Source organism: Colius striatus, chromosome 10 (assembly GCF_028858725.1).
Source record: "Colius striatus isolate bColStr4 chromosome 10, bColStr4.1.hap1, whole genome shotgun sequence".
Lineage (NCBI taxonomy): Eukaryota > Metazoa > Chordata > Aves > Coliiformes > Coliidae > Colius > Colius striatus.
This window is the reverse complement of record NC_084768.1, coordinates 5,860,997-5,879,251: the sequence shown is the minus strand read 5'-3', so window position 1 is coordinate 5,879,251 and position 18,255 is coordinate 5,860,997. Positions and strand designations below refer to the sequence as shown.

At 43.8% G+C, this 18,255-nt stretch overlaps 1 protein-coding gene across 1 annotated transcript in view; it reads right to left on the bottom strand.

The window, feature by feature from the left end:
* Positions 1-2,345: 2,345 nt before the first annotated feature.
* The window catches only part of PKN2 (protein kinase N2), a 54,672-nt gene continuing 38,762 nt past the window's right edge, over positions 2,346-18,255 (bottom strand). Inside the window, exons 7-22 of the mRNA XM_062003411.1 lie at positions 16,013-16,195; positions 15,610-15,719; positions 13,820-13,963; positions 13,605-13,680; positions 12,939-13,116; positions 12,555-12,681; positions 11,994-12,124; positions 11,820-11,895; positions 11,646-11,737; positions 10,477-10,653; positions 9,752-9,814; positions 9,579-9,655; positions 8,769-8,911; positions 6,214-6,321; positions 4,722-4,802; positions 2,346-4,640 (exon numbers count right to left, since the gene is read on the bottom strand). Of these exons, the coding sequence (XP_061859395.1) occupies positions 4,437-4,640; positions 4,722-4,802; positions 6,214-6,321; positions 8,769-8,911; positions 9,579-9,655; positions 9,752-9,814; positions 10,477-10,653; positions 11,646-11,737; positions 11,820-11,895; positions 11,994-12,124; positions 12,555-12,681; positions 12,939-13,116; positions 13,605-13,680; positions 13,820-13,963; positions 15,610-15,719; positions 16,013-16,195 (1,970 nt within the window). The 3' untranslated portion in view covers positions 2,346-4,436. The remainder of the gene's footprint in view (positions 4,641-4,721; positions 4,803-6,213; positions 6,322-8,768; positions 8,912-9,578; positions 9,656-9,751; positions 9,815-10,476; positions 10,654-11,645; positions 11,738-11,819; positions 11,896-11,993; positions 12,125-12,554; positions 12,682-12,938; positions 13,117-13,604; positions 13,681-13,819; positions 13,964-15,609; positions 15,720-16,012; positions 16,196-18,255) is intronic.

Sequence of the window (18,255 nt, the reverse complement as noted above, 5' to 3'; positions counted from 1 at the left end):
TTTAAAATATGATGTAATTCCCAAATAAACTGTTTTCCAAAAACACCACCCTGTGAATACGCTGCAACTTGACGGGCACCTACTGCTCCTCGTGTGAGGGCTGCACTGCAGGCCAGAGAATGGCAGAGTCATGCCTTGGCTCACGAGGCTGCTTAAATGGTTGCTTCCTTGGCAATTTTTACTCTCTGAGTGTGTGTGGCTTTGGAAGTGGTGGTTGGCTGTGCAGTAGTGGGGCTGCCTTCAGCCCAGAATGCAAGCAGCTGCTGAACTGTGCTTCCAGTATTTGCACAACTGCTGCTGCAGGTTCTCAGATTGGTTGTGGAACAATTAGTCCTGTTCTTGGTGGAGTCCCCCCTCATTTTCACTGATGACTCTCTGCTTTGCTTCTGTAAGTTTGATGTAACGACAGAGCAGCTAAAGCGAATTCCTGACACCTTTGTGATGATGGTACTGGGCGTGTGACGGTAACAAGTACTTCTAGGAGGGGCTTTGGTGAAGGGTTCTACTGGGCCTGGGGCCAGTGGGCGAGGGCTGGGCTCCCCTGTGGCTCCAGCAGAGTGTGGGGTTGTCTGCAGTGATGCCCCAGGAGCTGAGGAGGGAAGGCCAGAAGTTACTCAGCCCTCCTCCAACTCAGCTTTGGGCAGTGAGACAGTGTCCCTTTGTGTTCAGAGCAACAAATATACTTAGGGGGAGGTGTCTGGTTCCTGAGGCAATTCTGTCACAGGTGCAAATGGATTTGAATTACCAGCGTGAGCAGCTGAGGGTGGGCTGGGCCAGGCTGCTGGGGGGCAGCCCGTGGGATGGCTGAGTTCTGGTGCTTGTCAGGGGCCCTCCCTGTGTTCTTGATGGTTGAGCTTTAATCCTCTTTGGTCAGTTGAGACCATTGAAATGTGCTTCAGCAGTTTCTGTAAACAAGTAACAAAGGCTGTAGGGTTCTGTTACAGCACTGAAGCTGTTGGCTAGCAGGAAAAACTGCTGCTGCTGGTAAAGGAGATGTTCTTGGTGGTTTAGTCATTAGAATACAGTCCCTCCAAACTTATTTCCTTCAGCTGTGCTGCAACATTCTCTGTTCCCTGGGCTTGCCATGCCTTGCTGTGAGCTCTGGTGTCCACCCCGTGTGGGAGAAGCTGCCGTGCTTTGAATAAGCAGGGCTTGACTGTTAACTGTACTGCTGGGGTTTGGCAAGGCAGAGGGGAAAGGTCTTTTACCCGAGGGTGCTTTCCAGCACCTGTCGTTCTGGGAAATCCGCTACATGCAGGCTAAAAACAGCTGAAACTGACGATGATGCTCTTGCCTTAAATGCTTTCAGGCATTATGCACAAGCACTTGGCCTCTGCTGTGTGCAGTTGAAATTGTTACTTAGAGCAAAAGCTTTCTGGATTGAAATTGGAGCATGGCTGTGCAGAGCTCTGGAGTGCAGCAGATGGAGGCAGTGGCTGGCTGTCCTGGCCTGACCTGGCCCCTTCCTGCAATTCCAGCAGCAGTTTCTGTGCCTCCCTGGCCTGGAGTGGGTGGTGACTGCACAGCCCACAGAGGTGCAACGAGCAAGGGAAGGTAAGAGTCTAAAAACCAGTTACTGCTGGTCCCAGTAGCCTATGGGTGAGGTGAAGCACTCCAGGAAAAAACACTGTGACTAATTTTTAGGCAATTACAGCCCCTTTGGTGAAACAGAAGGGGAGCAGGCTTCTTGCAGGAGCTTCTTGAGAAGGGAGCTCTGGGTGTTCCTGGCTGGAATACCTGCATGTAGCCCTGTTGCATGTGTGTGTGTGGGATAGGAGGCCAGGGCAGCTCGGCAGCCAGCTTTGGCTAATTCCCAGCTTTGGGAGCACAGGAAGGTAAGTGGGAGCAAAGGCTGTAGGGCCAGGAGAGCTGCCAGTGCAGGCAGGGAGGGGGCTGTGGTTCAGGTGCTCACAGGGTTTTGGGTTCTCTGCTGGCCCCTGGTGGGAGGTGGCTCCACAGTGAGTGGGAGGGCTGAGGGGTTGCTCCCCCACACCCAGGGGAGGGCACAGCATCTCCGTTCAGCTACCAGAGACTACATCTTGGCGCCTGCCTGTATGTCCTCTGCAATCAACCTTCCCTGGAAGGAGGGCTTAGCCAAGTACAGAAGCAGAACACCAAGCTGCCCAGACTGCAGTAGCCACAGTGTTGAGGAGCCTGCTGCCTTCCAGCCTCGCAAAGGATGCTCAGAGGTAATGCCTGGAAGTGACCGGCCGTAGGCTGAGCTACCCCTAAGAGTCAGGGTTTCTGTAAGTCCCCTCCCCGTTGCAAGTTCTTTGCTTAAGTTACCTGTGGAGAAACCGTGACAAGTCACTTTAAGAAACAGCAACATCACGTTTTGGACACCATTTACAAATTTCTCTATTTAAAACTTTAATTTGTGATACGAAGGACTGCGAAACACTTCGAATGACATTTGTTAAAGGCACATTTCATTTGAATGCATAGTGTACCATTCTCAAATCTCCTAATTTCCTTACAAAGTGCTTGAGCAGCCACATACAGATAAAGTATAGCAAAATATATTTACAATCTAGGGTTCAAAATCTTAATCTGCCTAAAAATATTTAAAAAACTACAGAGATAAAATTAGTGCTTTCTGTCAGCTTAACTGGGGAGCACACCCTGCCCTCTAATTTTTTTCTTCCTTTTTTTTCTTTTAGTGATTTGCTTCGATTAAAAAAGATTTCTGTACAGGCTGTAGTTACAAAAAGGTATTCTGAAGACATTTCCATAAGTGTTAAGCACCCTGTTAGATGCTCATATATATATATATATATTTGGGAACCGGAAAAGGATGAGCTGACTGTACCTCAAAAGTCTTGGTTTCAGATAGAGGAACGTGATTTGGTTCTCGTGAATTAAAATGTGAAAGAAGTGAGTGTGGCCCCCGTTTCCTCCCCCTGCCACGGAGGCTGGGAGGAAGGGGGTGCATTTAGCCCTGATACCACTGGGGTTTCTGTCCCTAAGCCTCTCCCCTGCCCAACCCTGCAGGTGTGTCCGTGACTGTAAGCGATGCCGTAGCGTTCCACGCTCGCTGGCTTCCCCTTTATTCTCTGAATGACAAATCAGCAAGTTTTGAGTGCGAATCTCCCTGTCCTAGCCCATGACCAGCACCCCCCTGGCTCGGATCAACCTGTGAGATAACACATGCAATCAGCTCCACGTGGGAAATTTCTTTTCCAAGGATGAATGTTTGCCTGCTGCAGCACACCAGCTGCCAAAAATAGGTCTCGGTTTACAGCTATGCACAGTGTCTGGTCTCCATTACTTTTCAGCTTTTGAGGTACAGGTTTTAGTGTTCAGGGGTTTACAAAATATACATTGCTTTTATAAAAAATATGTCTACATTCTGTTAGAAGATATTGCTGCTTTCCCCCCTCACTGCCAATCGAAGGTTGGGAGCTCAGTGGCCTGCATGGACACACGTCTGTCTTTCACTGAGTTTGATGTTGTTCAGTTGGCCACTGTACAAAGTTAATTAAGTGGTGTAATTAAATTGCTTGCCTGGAAATCAGAATACATTACACCTTCCAACTCTACATGGTGAGAGCATTGAAACCCTTAAGTTGTTTTCTAGAAGTGATATGATGCTGTTCAGCAGCTATGGGAGGAGGGAGGGGGCTGGAGCACGGGATGGGGCTCAGGCCCTGCAGAGGCTTTGCTCCAGTGGTCGGACTGAGCATCGTCCTCGTTACATTCTTCATGTGGACCAAGGTTTTATGCTATGCTTAAAAAGCTTGAAGGCAAAACTGTTTGGCAAGTGGCTTTGGTAAACCTCGTGGATTTTTTCTGGGTTTTTGTTTGTACTGGAAGCACTTACATTGTTGTTATCTCAAAGGCAAGGCATTTTTCCTAATAAATACCATAGAAAATTTACAAAACAAGGCATATCTGTTCTCAATACCGTTATTTTAAGAACACAAGAGGAAGGTGTACATAGAAATGTGTAGTTTCATAGACCGCACGAGAGAGAATCTTTAACTGGAATCATTTGCCTTCTCCAGCTCGAACCACGTTCTGTGAGAGAGTCACCAGCGTCCCAAGCTTCTATCCCAATGGTGCTGAGCAGAGAGAAGCCGTTCCCTAGCTCAAAGTCTGCTTTTCCCACTTAAGGCAGATACTTCAAAGGTGATGTTATCTGCTGCAGGAGAGTGAGACAGTACAGATCCACCTGTGTCCGTGTGGGGGAAGCTCGATACAGCCTGGGTGCACCAACTCAGCTTAAGAACTCCATAGATCTGCTTTCCAGTGCTCAGATAAAAAACAATATACAAAGAGGCCACTCTTCACGAGTGTTAAAACAGTACTTAAAAGGATCTTCATGTGATTTTAAAAAAACAGAAGCTACAGGTGGCACAGAGAGCAATTGAAGGGTCGGTGTTCTGAGAGAGGCATTCTTGTGAGCCAGTCAGCTGGGGTTTCACAGTGTCTAGGAGTTAACACCAATCAGCAATGTAATCGAAATCTCTGAACATTTCCTGCTCTTCTTCTGAAAGTATCCTTGGTTCCCGGGGTGGAGTGAGGATAGGTGCTTCAGAGGTAAATTCATCATCAAAATTACTAACGTCTTCTCGTCCTCGAATGGTGGGTACAAAAGGAGGCTTCACTTTCTTGGCCAGTAAAGCGTTCCAATCTATTAGCTGTAAAAGAAACCAACTGAGGTTTAGTTTCCTGTCTCTACTCCTTAAGTGTCCTTAGAAATGAGTGCAGTTTGTACTCACTCTGAAGAAGTGATGCTTTTTCACATCCTCAGCATCTTTCTCTCCAGCTCCAAGACGCCGCTCTGGATTTCTTCGCAGCAGCTGACAAAACAGACACCATTTCAGTGCAAAGATTCGGGGAGGGGGAGGAAGGAGTGCTGCTGTACAAGAGCCAACAGCACGACCAGATGGACAGTGAAATACAAACTGCCTGACCTATAGAGAACTCTTGGTCTTCAAAGCAAAAGAGAAGCCTTTTGCTGGAGCTCACAGTGCTCTGTTGGAGATGCCTGAAGCTGCCCCAGCCCCACCCTGAATGAACACACTGGAAGCTGAGCTCCCTGCAGAGCCCCAGCTCTGGGTACCTGTGGCCAGCTGTAGAGGTAATGTCCAGCACAGAGGTAATGGTGTCAGGCTGGAGAGGATACAGAATTGACATAAGACAGTAGTTCTCAGACTATGCTGCTGTCTTCTGTGCCCAGCTCTATCACAGCAGCTGACTTGCCCAGAGAGGGTTGAATGCTGCTTCACACCCCCAGCCAAAGAAAAGGGTTTTCCAGTGAAGGCAGAAGCTGGAGCTCCCGCTTGTGAGTCCTGCTGCTGTGAGCAGCCCCCTGTTCCAGGGCAGAGGGCTGGGCTGGCACAGCCATCACAAATCATGTCCCCTGTCTAAGGTAAGAGTTTCTCAGACGGGAGCAGAGTGGGAGCACAAAGGTCGCAGCACACGTACTCTGGGTGCGGCGGGGCAGTCCCCTGGGCTTGGCACGTGGGCACACTCCTTCTCACAGGGAAAATGCCCTCCCTGGGTACTGCCCTGAAACTGCATTCTTTCCTCTCTCCCTGGGAGTAAGCTACCATTTTAATCTGTAGAATATTTATGCTGTTGCTTCAATGCTTACAGGAGTTAGTGACATGCAGTAACTTACATGCTGCAGCTGAATTGAGTGCTAGACTGATGCTCAATGTCAGCTATCTAAGTGGAGAGGCTGCTTCTAAAGGCCTTCAATCCCCTCTAGTAAATGCATTTTTATCAATTGTCATAGGCTTCTAACTTAGACAGGTTCAGGCATCTTCTTTAGATAAGCAGAGGCACTACACTAAGGAATAGCACTAATAACAATCCTAAAGAAAATGAGCTGTTCTTTGGCAAGAGTGGGATTACAGCTGCCGTGTGTACGACGTTCCCTGCCCCAGCTGGCACAGAACCAAAAAGATTTAGAAAGAAAATATTCATGTGACAATGTTAATCTACCAAACAGATCAATGCAGCAGTGTCCTGCCAGAGAGACCTGAACTTCTCTAGTGAGATAAAGCTAGGAACCTTAGGTCAGGGAGAAACAGAGCCTCGTGCATGAAGGGGAAGGGCACTGGTCATTGGCACTGAGGGCGACGGCACGGATGAAGCAACTCTGGGATTTAACGGTGGGTTCTTACAGTGGTCTGTTCCTCACAAAAGGAAACAGGATAAAAGGGAACTACTGTAACATTGTTATTACTATGATGATGTTCTTACCCGTCTCATTATAGAGATGGCCTCTGTAGACAGAAATCGTGGGTATCTTACTTCATCATTTACAATACTGTCGAACACCTCTTCTTCATCATCGCCAGGGAAGGGAGACTGTAATGAAATTAATAGGACAAATGCTGTTAAACAGGCTTTACAATCACTTAGAACTGAAAACAGCATATATTCAGCTGACAGTCTGAAATAAGACACCCTCAAGTAAAGTCTTCCTTTGCTCAGAAACAGTAGTTTGTCATAAGGAAGACAGAAGCGTAAGGCAAGGTGGTATCATCCCTTAGTTCTTACTGAGGGACTATGCTTTAAAGGTGTGCTTGTAGAGTAGGAACACCCAAAACTGGGACCTCCTTTGAACTCTGACAGAAGATACACAAGGAATGTGGGAAGTACAGATCAGCTCGCTTGGAGCAGCTGCCATTCACAAGGAACATGGTCAGGACTAACACATTTTGTAGCATCTTTAGTGTGTTACACCTCAGGGGGTTTCAAACTGTTTTTAAACCCCTACAAGCTTTCATCTTTTTTTTACCTGAAAGGAAATGAAAGAAAGTTGAATAATGTCTTCTTTTTTTTAAGGAACACAATAATAAGCAAATCTGTTTCCTTTTCCTCTGTTTTTTAACATGAAAACCATCACTGTGCTACCTGGGAGGTACTAGAACAAAGTGAACCAGAAGGCAAAGCACTATGTGCAGTGGTAAATAACTATTCAACAGTAATTTATTTATGCCAGCTCATTTACCTGGAACTGGGGCATTCTGGTTTAGTGCATGTGTAATTCAAACAGGAACCAGTTTTGTGGTTGCCATATCTTTCACTACTATCCAGCTTTATCCATTACAGTTCACTACAGGAGATGAAGAGTTTATTTTCCCCACAAAAGCATTTGAAAGCAGAAGACTGTGCTGTAGCTGTAGCACACATCCACACGTGACAGTAACATGTGTGCTGGAAACTGAGCTCCCCAACCCCAGATGTGCTGTAGGATCTTGCTTAGAGACAGTGATGTTAGTGTGCCACTGCTATAATTTGATTTAAGGTGTGTCATGGTTTGACATGGAGCTGTTTCTGGTAAGGGGGAAGGGGCTGTAAAGATGGCTCCTGTAAGAAGTTGCTTAAACCTCTCCTCAGCTCTGAGCCAGACCCACTTCTGGGGCTGAACCAATTAGGCACTTTCATGATCACTTTTTAAGAAGAAGCTGGAAGAGGAGGCTGCTTCCTGTTTCTTCTTGTTCTTCTGTCTTTTCCTTTTCTTTTCTAGCTGCTGGTGGTGCAAGGAGTGGGAAGAGAGAGAGAAGCAACCATCTGGACTCCAAGGTCAGTGAGGGAAGAGAGGAGGAGGTGTGCTGGAGCAGAGACTCCTCTGCATCCTATGGAGAGGACTGGTGAAGCACAGATGTGTTTGTGTTTTTCTTCATTAAAGACCCTGTGCCAGGGGCAGTGACTGTGGCTGGAGGAGGCCTTGTCCTGTGGGGGGGACCCAATATTCACAGAAGCTGTAACTGTGGGAAGAACCCACACCAAAGCAGCTCATTAAACTTATGCACAGAAGAGGCCAAGTCCCGAGGGAGGGACCCTGTATCTGCAGAAGCTGCAGCTGTGGCAAAGAACTCACACCAGAGATATTCACCAAGGACTGTGTCCCGTGTGAGGGACCCTGTATAGGCAGAAGCCGCAGCTGCTGGGAACAACCCCCACCAGAGAAGTTTGTTAAGGGCTGTGTCCTGGGGGAGGAACCCCGTGTTGGAGCAGGGGAAGAATGCCAGGAGTAACCCTCATCTGAGAAGAGAGAAGCGGCAGAGCCCATCTGTGAGAGACTGACCACATCCCCCATTCCCTGCCCCCTTGAGCCATTGAGGGGGGAGGAGGGAGAGAGATGGGGAGCAGTGAGCTGGGCCTGGGAAGAAAGGAGGGATGGGGAAGGGAGACCTTAAAGTGCTGGTTTTAATTTTCTCATCATTCTACTCCCTTTTTGCTTTTGTTCTGTTTCTTGTAGGCAGTAGAATAAGCTTTCCTGCTTTCCTCTCTAAGTCGAGCACTGGAGCTGGTTTTGCCCAGAACAGTAACTGGCAGTGAGCCCTCCCTGCCCTTGTCTCCATCCACAACATCCTTGCTTATGTTTTCCCTCCCATTTCGCTGGGGCCTCTGCCATCCTAACGAGGGTGGAGGTGGATGGGGGTCAGAAGTGAGAGGCTGTTGTGGTGCTGCTGTGGCAGCAGCTGGGCCAAACCATGACAGAGTGTAAGAATGTAATTGAAACAAAAATCTAGACTACAACTCATTCACTTTGATAATTCAAGCTCATGACATGACTCATTGACCTTACAGTAGCATCAGGGAAATAGCTGCTCCACACTGAATACCTTTTCTGGATGAGACCCATTAGGATGCTCCTTGTAAAGCCAGGTGTGCCTATGCAGACTGTAGAGGCAAGTGCTGATACAGCTGTGACAGGCTCAACATAGCAAGGGCTGGCACCTTGAGTTTTGTGACTTTTAAAGCAGATTAGTTTTATGACTCCACTGTATCTTACCAGAACTTACCTCACCCACTAGCATCTCATAGATGAGCACACCGAGACCCCACCAGTCTACAGCTCTGGTATAGGAAGTTTCTGTCAGCACCTCTGGAGCAAGAAATTCTGGTGTGCCACAGAATGTACTTGTTCTGTCTCCAAATCCCATTCCTGAAAAGTTACAGTTAATGAAAAACAGGCTGTATTTTCTGCCACTCCACAAACTGTTTCTCCAGAAAGTAAACCAAACCCCTCCTGAGCAACTTCAGCTGACACCTTAGCTCCTGCCAGAGCTGATGGCCTCTTCCTTCTAGCATCTAGGCATCCCTTTTAGGATCAATGTCTTTAAGTTTAGCCATAACACCCTTTGCATGTAATTTCTGTACACTGAACCCTTGCAACTATTTCAGTTGCAGATACCTCTTTCCAGATTGACTGTAAGTGTGAGGTGTGGATGAGACTAGCACTTGGTTACGTTGTGCAGGGGCCACATGCTTAGAATGAGGAAAAACACCTAATGGTTGTTTTGTTAATTTGTAGAGTGCATCAGTATGCCTTGCTAATAAACAGGGATATGATCAAACAGGAACCAGAACAGGTGATGCTCACAACAGACAAAACAACTGAAAACTAGGGCTATGCTCAGATGCTCCTGATATTTCCCTGCTAAGGAACTTCCTCCCATCTCCACATTTGTACACAGGTGTATTTTTTTCCTTCAAATGATGTGGAAGCAAGCACACACCATACACATTTGGCAGCCCAAAAGTCTCAAGGAACAGTCAAGAGTAAGACAGACCACGGAATGTCCCCAGAAAGAAAATTTAAGAGCCATTACCTTCTTTGCAAAGACCAAAATCAGCAATTTTCACAAAGCCTTCTGTGTCCAGCAACAGGTTATCCAACTTCAAATCTCTAAAGGGACATTTGAGAACAAAGTTGCATCACTGATGTTTCTGCAGCACTATCCAGAACCGCTGAAACGGGTCTGTTGGGTCAGTGACCACTCACCTGTACACTATTTTGTGTTCGTGTAAGTACTGAAGTCCAAGAACCACACAGGCAGCATAGAATCTGTTGAAAAAGTTTCAGTTACAATTTCAATGGGGCTTTGTCTTGCTTTTCAGAATGTGAAGTCCATCACTACTGCTACATTACCCCTCCCCTGAAGATTATCAATTGGGTTTTTTGGGTACAGATTAGTTTTATACAAGGTCAGAGCTTAAAAGCCACGTGGCAAAAATGCTTAAACCTGCTGCTTTTGAGCTGCAATGTGTGCTCTTGGGCTGGAAGACAAATTTTCTGCAGTGTTCACTGCCACTGCATTGAAGCTCTTCTAATTTGGCTTATCCTTTCCTTTTTTAGCCTTGGCTGCTATTTTAACTCTTCATTTAGCTTTGTAAGGTAATGAAAAAACCCAGCCCTATTATAACCATTCAATATTTGTGTCTATTTTCCAATTCCAGATAAATTGAGGCACATTAAACCCATATGTGTCTCTTTCTAACAAAAACACAGAATCAGAGGGCAGAGCAGAGGGGGAGGAGAACCTGCCTCCCTGCTGGACACACTCTTCCTGATGCATCCCAAATCGGTTACAATTTCTGACCCTTTGAAAACTGAAACAGTATTTACTGAAATGAGAGAACAGAGGCACATAGTGATCAAGTTCCTGGTCCTCACCCCCTGAACGCGATGCCCTTCACTTAATGCCACAAAAAGGACTGGATACTCACACTGCTCTTGGTTCAGAGAAGACATCAGTATGGATGTGCATCATCAGGTCCCCACCAGCAGCATATTCCATTACAAAGCAGACATGATCTTTGGTTTGGAAACAAGCAAAAAGGTTCACCAGGAAGGGATGTCTTACACTATTCACAGTTTCAAATATTCGCTTCTCACACATCAAGCTGCAACAGAAAGTCAGGACTTTTAAGCTCAACCCTGAGACACACTTTTTCAGCTCTCCAAGTCACACCTTTTTCCCACTCCCCTCCATTCCTCAGGATAAGATAAGAACATGTTTTGTTTAAAGAGAGAGGATTTGATACTTGCACACAGATTAGGTTCGTGCCAGGACTTCTGTGAAGTTACATTTAGCTTTCAGGAATGAACAAGGAAACCTCTAGGCCACGAGAATTGTTCCCTGCCAATTTTCCTTCCAAATACTCCAGCCTGACATCATGTGACAGTAGCTTCAATCCATTTTCATTTTAATTGTATGAAATAGATAAGGTGGAAAAACAGTAACAATATTAAAGGCATCTATCAACAGACATTCCAGATTATTTCTCCTGAAGCCAATCGGTTACTTTGCAGCTTACTGTTTATACAGTTATCTTTCTTCCTGCAAGTCAAGTGAATGCAGTCATTACTAAACAGTTGGAAAAGCACCTTGTTGCACCAGAACTGGACAGTTTTGCAACTGCCACTTTACTCCCATGGAAAGAAAAACCTCAGGTTTTGGACAAAGGATTTAAAAATACTCAGCAGTGGATACACACGGGACTGAGGGGAAAATGTGATGGTTAAAGAATGACAGTAGGTTATAGGTTGAGAAACACCATCATAGGTTTTTCTGCTATTAAATAAAACAGTCACTGTCCTCCTGAAATGTGGTGGGAGTCTATAGAACAAGTAATTAGAGTAAATAAACAATTGCAAGAGAACCAAAATGAAAACCAGGATCAGCTTAAAGTCCGAGCTGTAGCACAGCATGGTGCAGAGCTGCAGAGGGGCACTAAACTGGACAATTATTCCTGGACTGCATTGCTCCCTCCTTGCCCCAGAAGAAAGACTGCAGCAGCCAGCTAAACAGGGAGGTGACAACTCAGCTGTGTTGCATGCACAAAGAAAACACAATGGATTTACAGAATCCATGTACTGTATTTTACCAACTGACCTGTCTACTTCATCACGGGCAACAATATCTCCTTTCTTTAAGGCTTTAATAGCAAACATCTCATTTGTGTTTTTGTACTCTGCCAACAGCACCTAAAACAGAAGGGATTCATTTAACAGATGGATCTAGTTTTTGATATAGAGTTGATGTGTGATATAGCTTTCTGACATTTACCTTTCCAAAATGTCCTCTGCCCAGTACAGCACAACATCTGAAATCTTTCAGACTGAACTGAAACCTTTGTTGTGATCTATGTAAATAAAAGAAAAACAAACAGGCAAAAATCTCCTGAGTTGTGAACATGAAGAACTATTATTCACACCAACAGCAAAACTGCTGCATTTTTACCTTCTATCTTCAGGCGTGTTGGTGTATTTTATGTCTGAATGGGGAGCATCAGGCTCACAGATTATTTCAGGCTGGAGTTTTGGGACAATATTGTTTCTGCCATTTTCAAAATCAAAAGCTGTTACTTCATCCTGTGAAGAAAAAGAATTTATAACTGACTGTCAAGGCAAATGGAGGCAGGAATTTTACTGTAAGCACGTGAAACTCTTAACAGAAGAATTACCTAAGCTAAAATGATATACACCTTAGGATGATACAGATAAGTAAGATTTTAACAGATTGATGAAACCTATTGCTCCAGTCATTCTGCTCTTTGTTAGTAAACTCATTGTCTCCTGAACACTCCAATGATTTTGGGCTTTTGTTTTTTTTCTGTGGAACCAATGATAATGACAAAGAGTTAAAACACACCGACCATGGAAACAGTTTGCCACTAAGAGGAATTGGAGCAGTCTGTTGAGGAATCATGTGATGAAACATGAGGGAAGAAATTAATAATGAGGATGCCAATATTATAACCTTGTTAAACTGTATAGCCCCAAATTGTCAAAAGTTACTTGCCTGAGATGGTTCAGGAACCTTTATCTCAGAGGAAGAGTCACATATTTCCCCAAGGGAAGATGCACGGGGTGGAGCAGGTGGAGGCTCAGGCTCAAGTTCAAAATCCAATTTGGCTACAGGAGAGTCACTGTCAAGAAAACAAAGAACTCCTCAGTGAACAGCAGGGACTGTTTTAATAGTATGAAAACAAACTTAAAATGGCACTTTATGTAGGCTTCTCCCAAAACAAATCTCGTATGTGCATATAAAATGGATATCCAAAATTAAAGCACTGAAAGGTCCACAGTCTTGCAGAAGAAACAGATTGAACACACATTACATACAGAAGCATCTTCCTGCTACTCTTGCTATGAAAAGTACTTAAACATTGTAGCTGTCACCTACCTGGCTGGCAGTGTTAGTTCAGGAAGGCGAGCATCAGCCACTGGCACAGTAACCACAGGCACTGGTGCTTGAGGGCTGAAGGTGCCAGAGTGATTTACTGTAGGAATTGCTCTTCTTACCAGCCTTCCCCAAGTGGCAATATTAATATTCATTTGAGGAGCTCTGAGAAATGTTTTGCCTGTGGATATTGTGAAAAAAGAAAATAGAGTGCAAGTAATTTCCTTATTACCAAAGCTATAATTAAAAAATTCATATTAATCAGCTTGTAGTTTATGAAGAAGAAACTGAATTTGTCCCATTCCTTAGCAATTCCTCATGATTTGCTATTAAATCCTATGCATACTAAGGGATTATAAACCAAAGCGTTTGTAAATGTTATCATAGAATGGTAGGGGTTGGAAGGGACCTTTAGAGATCATCTAGTCCAACCCCCCTGCAGAAGCAGGTTCACCTAGATCAGGTCGCACAGGAGCATGTCCAGGTGGGTCCTGAAGACCCCCAAAGAAGGAGCCTCCACAACCCCTCTGGGCAGCCTGTGCCACTGCTGTTATGGCAAATCCTTTACTATCAACGGCTTTATTCACAGGCACATACTAGGTGTCTGTACAAAAGACGTCACAGATCTGTTGAGTTTTTACACTTTACATGTTTGTATCAAGCAATTACCTTGCTGCTTTGAAAAAATTTTCTTCTGCCTCTGGAGTTTTGGTCTTCTTTCAATGACTGGATTAAAAAATGTAACCTGTGGTTCAAATAATGTGTGTTACAATTCAAGTCTCAGTATAAAATGCATTCTTCAAAGTTAAGAAAAGCTTCTTCAGCTATTCTGCAATATAATACCTGCACGTGTGCTCAAGAGTGTTTCAAAGGGACATTCTTACCTCTGCAAACAGAGTGCCCTGGGGTTCAAGATAGAGACACATGCCATGCCGTTGGTTATCCAGGAAATCTTCCAACCTCAGAAACTTTACTGCACACAAAGACCTCCAGTCACGCCAATAAACTGAGATTTCTAATTCACGTGACTACAACAAGAAACATACACACAGGAAATTGTTAATTGCTCTGACAGTTACTGCTGTACAATCCTAAGATCTAGCAACCCAAGGATCAAGATGAGAGCTGTTGCTTTAGAAGAGTTCCAGGGCTAACTAGCTGTAGTGAGCAAGCTTTCACTAGGACACCTGCAGTGTTTCCCTGCAGCTCAGATGTGATCACCAGCACCCAAATAAAAGCATATGTGTAAAATTCACCCAAGAGTAGGAGTCACAGTCACCAGACTTTCTGAGCCAGTCTATCAACAGTGCTAGTTCAAGATCTGCTCTTGACTAGTTGTCAAGCTCCGATTTTTAGTTGTGTTTAGAAACCTCAACTTCACGAGGTTTCCATGTTATTTACAAGCAGCAATTGCATTTCATGGCTGCTGGGGGGACACTTCAGTACCTGCATATGCATCAGGACCTAAGACTTTCTACAGCACCTCTAGAAGTACATAGTTTTTGTAACATGGTCATGAAGAGGGGCCAAAACTTTTAAACTAACAAGAACTACTGCTCTACATTGTAGGATTTATATATTCTTAGAGTGTCTCATACACTTGCTACAAAACATGAAGAATCCTGTGACACAACAGAACAGCAGCATTGTGTGTTAGCAAGTGAAGTTAGCATCACTTATTCCTACCAGCATGCACCAATTTACTGTCCTTTTATGATGCTGTAGGTTTTAAAAGAAACAAAAGTTAAGAAAAAGCAAGAGATAAAAAGCCTCAACCTATGAGGTGTGGGCTGTGCATTTCAAATACGGAAGGATGCACAGAAGCAAGGTCCTTTTCTGGCACCAAAATGCATCTAATATTGAGTTCTTAAATGGGGAACACGACACATACTAGAGCAACTAGGTAGGAGCAACTACTAATTTTTGACTTGGTTCTAGTCTTAATCTGAGAATCATCCACACTTTAGGGCTTTTGTTGTGCACTACTGCTAACTAGAATCTGAATTTCTCTACCTGCAGGTCTAAAACTGCTAAAACTGCTTCCTTCCGAGATGGAAGGGATCTGGTTTGGGGCTCAGAGGGGTGGGGCGAGGCAGCAAGAGAGCAAAAACAGGAAGATGGCTTCCCCCACCCCCCTGTTGTTTGTTTCAAATATATATTGGAACTCTTCAAAAGATGGCAAGAAAGAAACATAAAATATCATTTCAATATTTGCGTTCTCCAAGAAACTAAGTTCTGGGCAAGAACTATTAGTGAATCAACGTATCACTCCTGATAAGCTTCACATGAGAACATCTCACAGCAGCACTACAAAAATTCTGTGACACAGCTTTAACAAAATATTCAAACTCTATCTGATCTTAGAATTTACTAATAATGAGAAGTTATCATCCTAGTAAACATTTAAGTGCCACCTATCACAGCCAAATAAGATGCTAAGTGGCAGACCTTGGAGAAAAATATTATGTCAGTTTGTAGGTCAGAAAAGGTAACATTTCTGGAATGCCAGGCCAGTGTAACAGCTTAACCCCAGGGAGCTCACTTTGTTAAGGATGGGGGCCATTACACTTATGAAACCTGAACATAGTCACAACAAGAGGAAAAAGAATAAAAGCAACATAGAATTAATCTAAAGAATCTACAATGGCTGTCAATGAAGTAAGGCCACATTTACCCTGTCTAGTTCCAGTGTAAATTTCTGATCCCATGACTGATTGGAAATAGGTTTCCAGCTGGTTTGACCAACCACAGTGTTATCCAGCTTCAGTACAGCACAGACTTCATCTGTAAGTAAAGCACACAAAGAGCTTAAATCTTTAAGAGGATTTTCCACAAACAAGAAAATCTTCAGTAAGTTTCCCTTAAAAAAGTAATCTCAGATTTAATTGGTTCTTATGTGTATAATAGTGTGGTTGTGTTTCTCTTGGCTGTTTGGTTTTTGCTTTTTTGAAACAACTTCACAGCTGGAGAAACACATAAATTCAAGGCTTCAAATCAGTTTAGTACTTTAAGTTACAGAACACAGCATGTATGTTAGAATGTAAACAGATATGCATAAAAAGAAGAGTATACTGAACTGGACAAGTCATCAGTTTTCAGGTTTCTACTCATCCCAGTTTTAGTTTTACTGGTTCTGGCCATGAAAGATGCTCTGGCTTCATTTGGACTCCATCCAGGCAGCGTAATTGATGTGGCTTTTGATCGGCCAGGGACATTTTCCAAAATATCCTGGCAGCCCATTAGCCTAACTTCCAGGGTACCTAGAACAAAACACACCATCATTTGTCAAAGATTTCTAGTCTCAGTAAGCAAAGTGGATGACTAATGATGAATTCATGGCAGTAATCCACACTCTGAACCCCACAGGGTATTAACAAATATCAGACGAAATCAAATGACAAGACAGACAAATAGAGGGAAAATAAGCACTGGAAGAGAAACACGTGAGACTCGACCTTCTAGAAGGAGCAACAGTTCACCAAAATAACACAAAATGAATGTCTGTTCTGTATCATGGCAGTACCTCTGTTTTCTTCACTTGAGAACCCAGCTGACTGCAGTTGTAAGCAACGGCATTTTTTTAGGATGACAAATCTGAAGTTTCTGATTGAAACGATGGCCCTTGCAGAGACTTCACAAGTTTTATATAACCAATTAATTACCAAATGATGCATCCAGTATGAAAATGAACACACTGACTGTTGCAACTATAGATTTGTTTAAGGTACATTCAGAAATCACACTTGCCTGCTGCATGCTGAAGTAGAACGTGGGTTAGTACATAGTTTGAAATCACTGAATTGTTCTGACTTGACTGAATTTGGATCAATAAAAGCTGAGCTGAGAAGCTGCTCTTCAAAATCTACATCTTTAACCAAATGATGGATAAAGGCTGCTGTTCTAATTTAAGAGTTTCCTCCAGCAGCACAGAAACATCTGAATACCACAAATGGCTACAAGAATGGTAGGCTTACCTCATCCTGCACAAGATAGCATCTGCAAAACTGTGACACCCTTGACACTAACAAAATTAACTGTTAGCCTGTTCATAATCCTACAGTCACAGCAAGAACTGCAGCTCCCGAACGCCGTGTTCTTTTGACAGCAAATGTGAAACTTAAAAGTACTCTTTTGTAACAGAAACTTAAGTCAGACGTGGCCTAAAAATGCTCTGGCAACACTCTAGCCCACAGAACAGACAGCAAGAAACTACTGTGAGAAGAAACCTCATCCTGGAGGGAAGTAACAGCCCGAAGTGCCAGCTAAGCATTAAGCTATGAAGGCTGCTGGCCTATGGCTAAGGCTATGAAGATGCTACTGGTGCCCAAAACAGGTTAAAAGAGAACCCTCCATTCCCAAACTCTGTTCAGGATTAAGAAAAAAAAGAAGGTGAAAACAAAAAGGAAATAAGCAGAAAGGCTCTAATCTTGTATAAGGACTGGATGCACACCAGAAAGTTCTATTGATGTCCTTAAAGTATGACAGCAGCACTGATTTATTTTTCCCCAAAGTGTTAGAGGCAAAACACAAAGACACCTTTCATTTAAACCCAGCTCAGTACACAGACTCTTTCTGTAGCCAATATGAAAGTGAAACTATGAAGAGCTTCACGAGGCTGTAGCTCCATTTTGATAATTCCTGTCAGAAGGTGTTCATATGTGTCAGCAAATCATGTTTAAAGAGGGGTAATCTGTCACTGGAATGTATCTGACCCACGATTATGTATTACAGGAAAAACAAGAAAAAGCTGTTTTAAAACCAAGGCACTCTACTTCCTGCCCATGGTCACTGACCATTTGTGATTCCATATGATATAAAAAGCTCCCCTCTCAGCTGAGGTCCTGATGCTTTTTACCCTTCCTGAACCAAAATGGAAGACAACTAGACTCACCTAGTTTTATTATTTCAGCTCAGCAGAAGGGTTCCTCTTTTTGTTTTCAAATATAACCACACAGCACTTCAAAACTAAGTCCTGGTTTCAGTTAGACATGTATCACTGCAGTAACATTTGAACTGCAGGGTTTTTTTGGCAATACACTTCCTCTGTTCATGGTTGAATAGTTACATGTAAAATGTTTTAGGAAACAAATCAAAAACACCAAACCCATTTGTACTAGTGATTTTTATGTGACCATTTATTAAATAAATTCAGTAAAGCAACATACCCTCAAGTAGTCAAAAGCATTTGCTTTTCACTAAAAACACTGGGAGGCAAATGTTTCAGAGCTTTGGTAAAGCATGGCTCATCTCTTGCAACAGTTTACTTCTGATGAAGGACAACAGTTCCAGGTGAACCCAAACTAGGAGAAGTTCCCAAAGT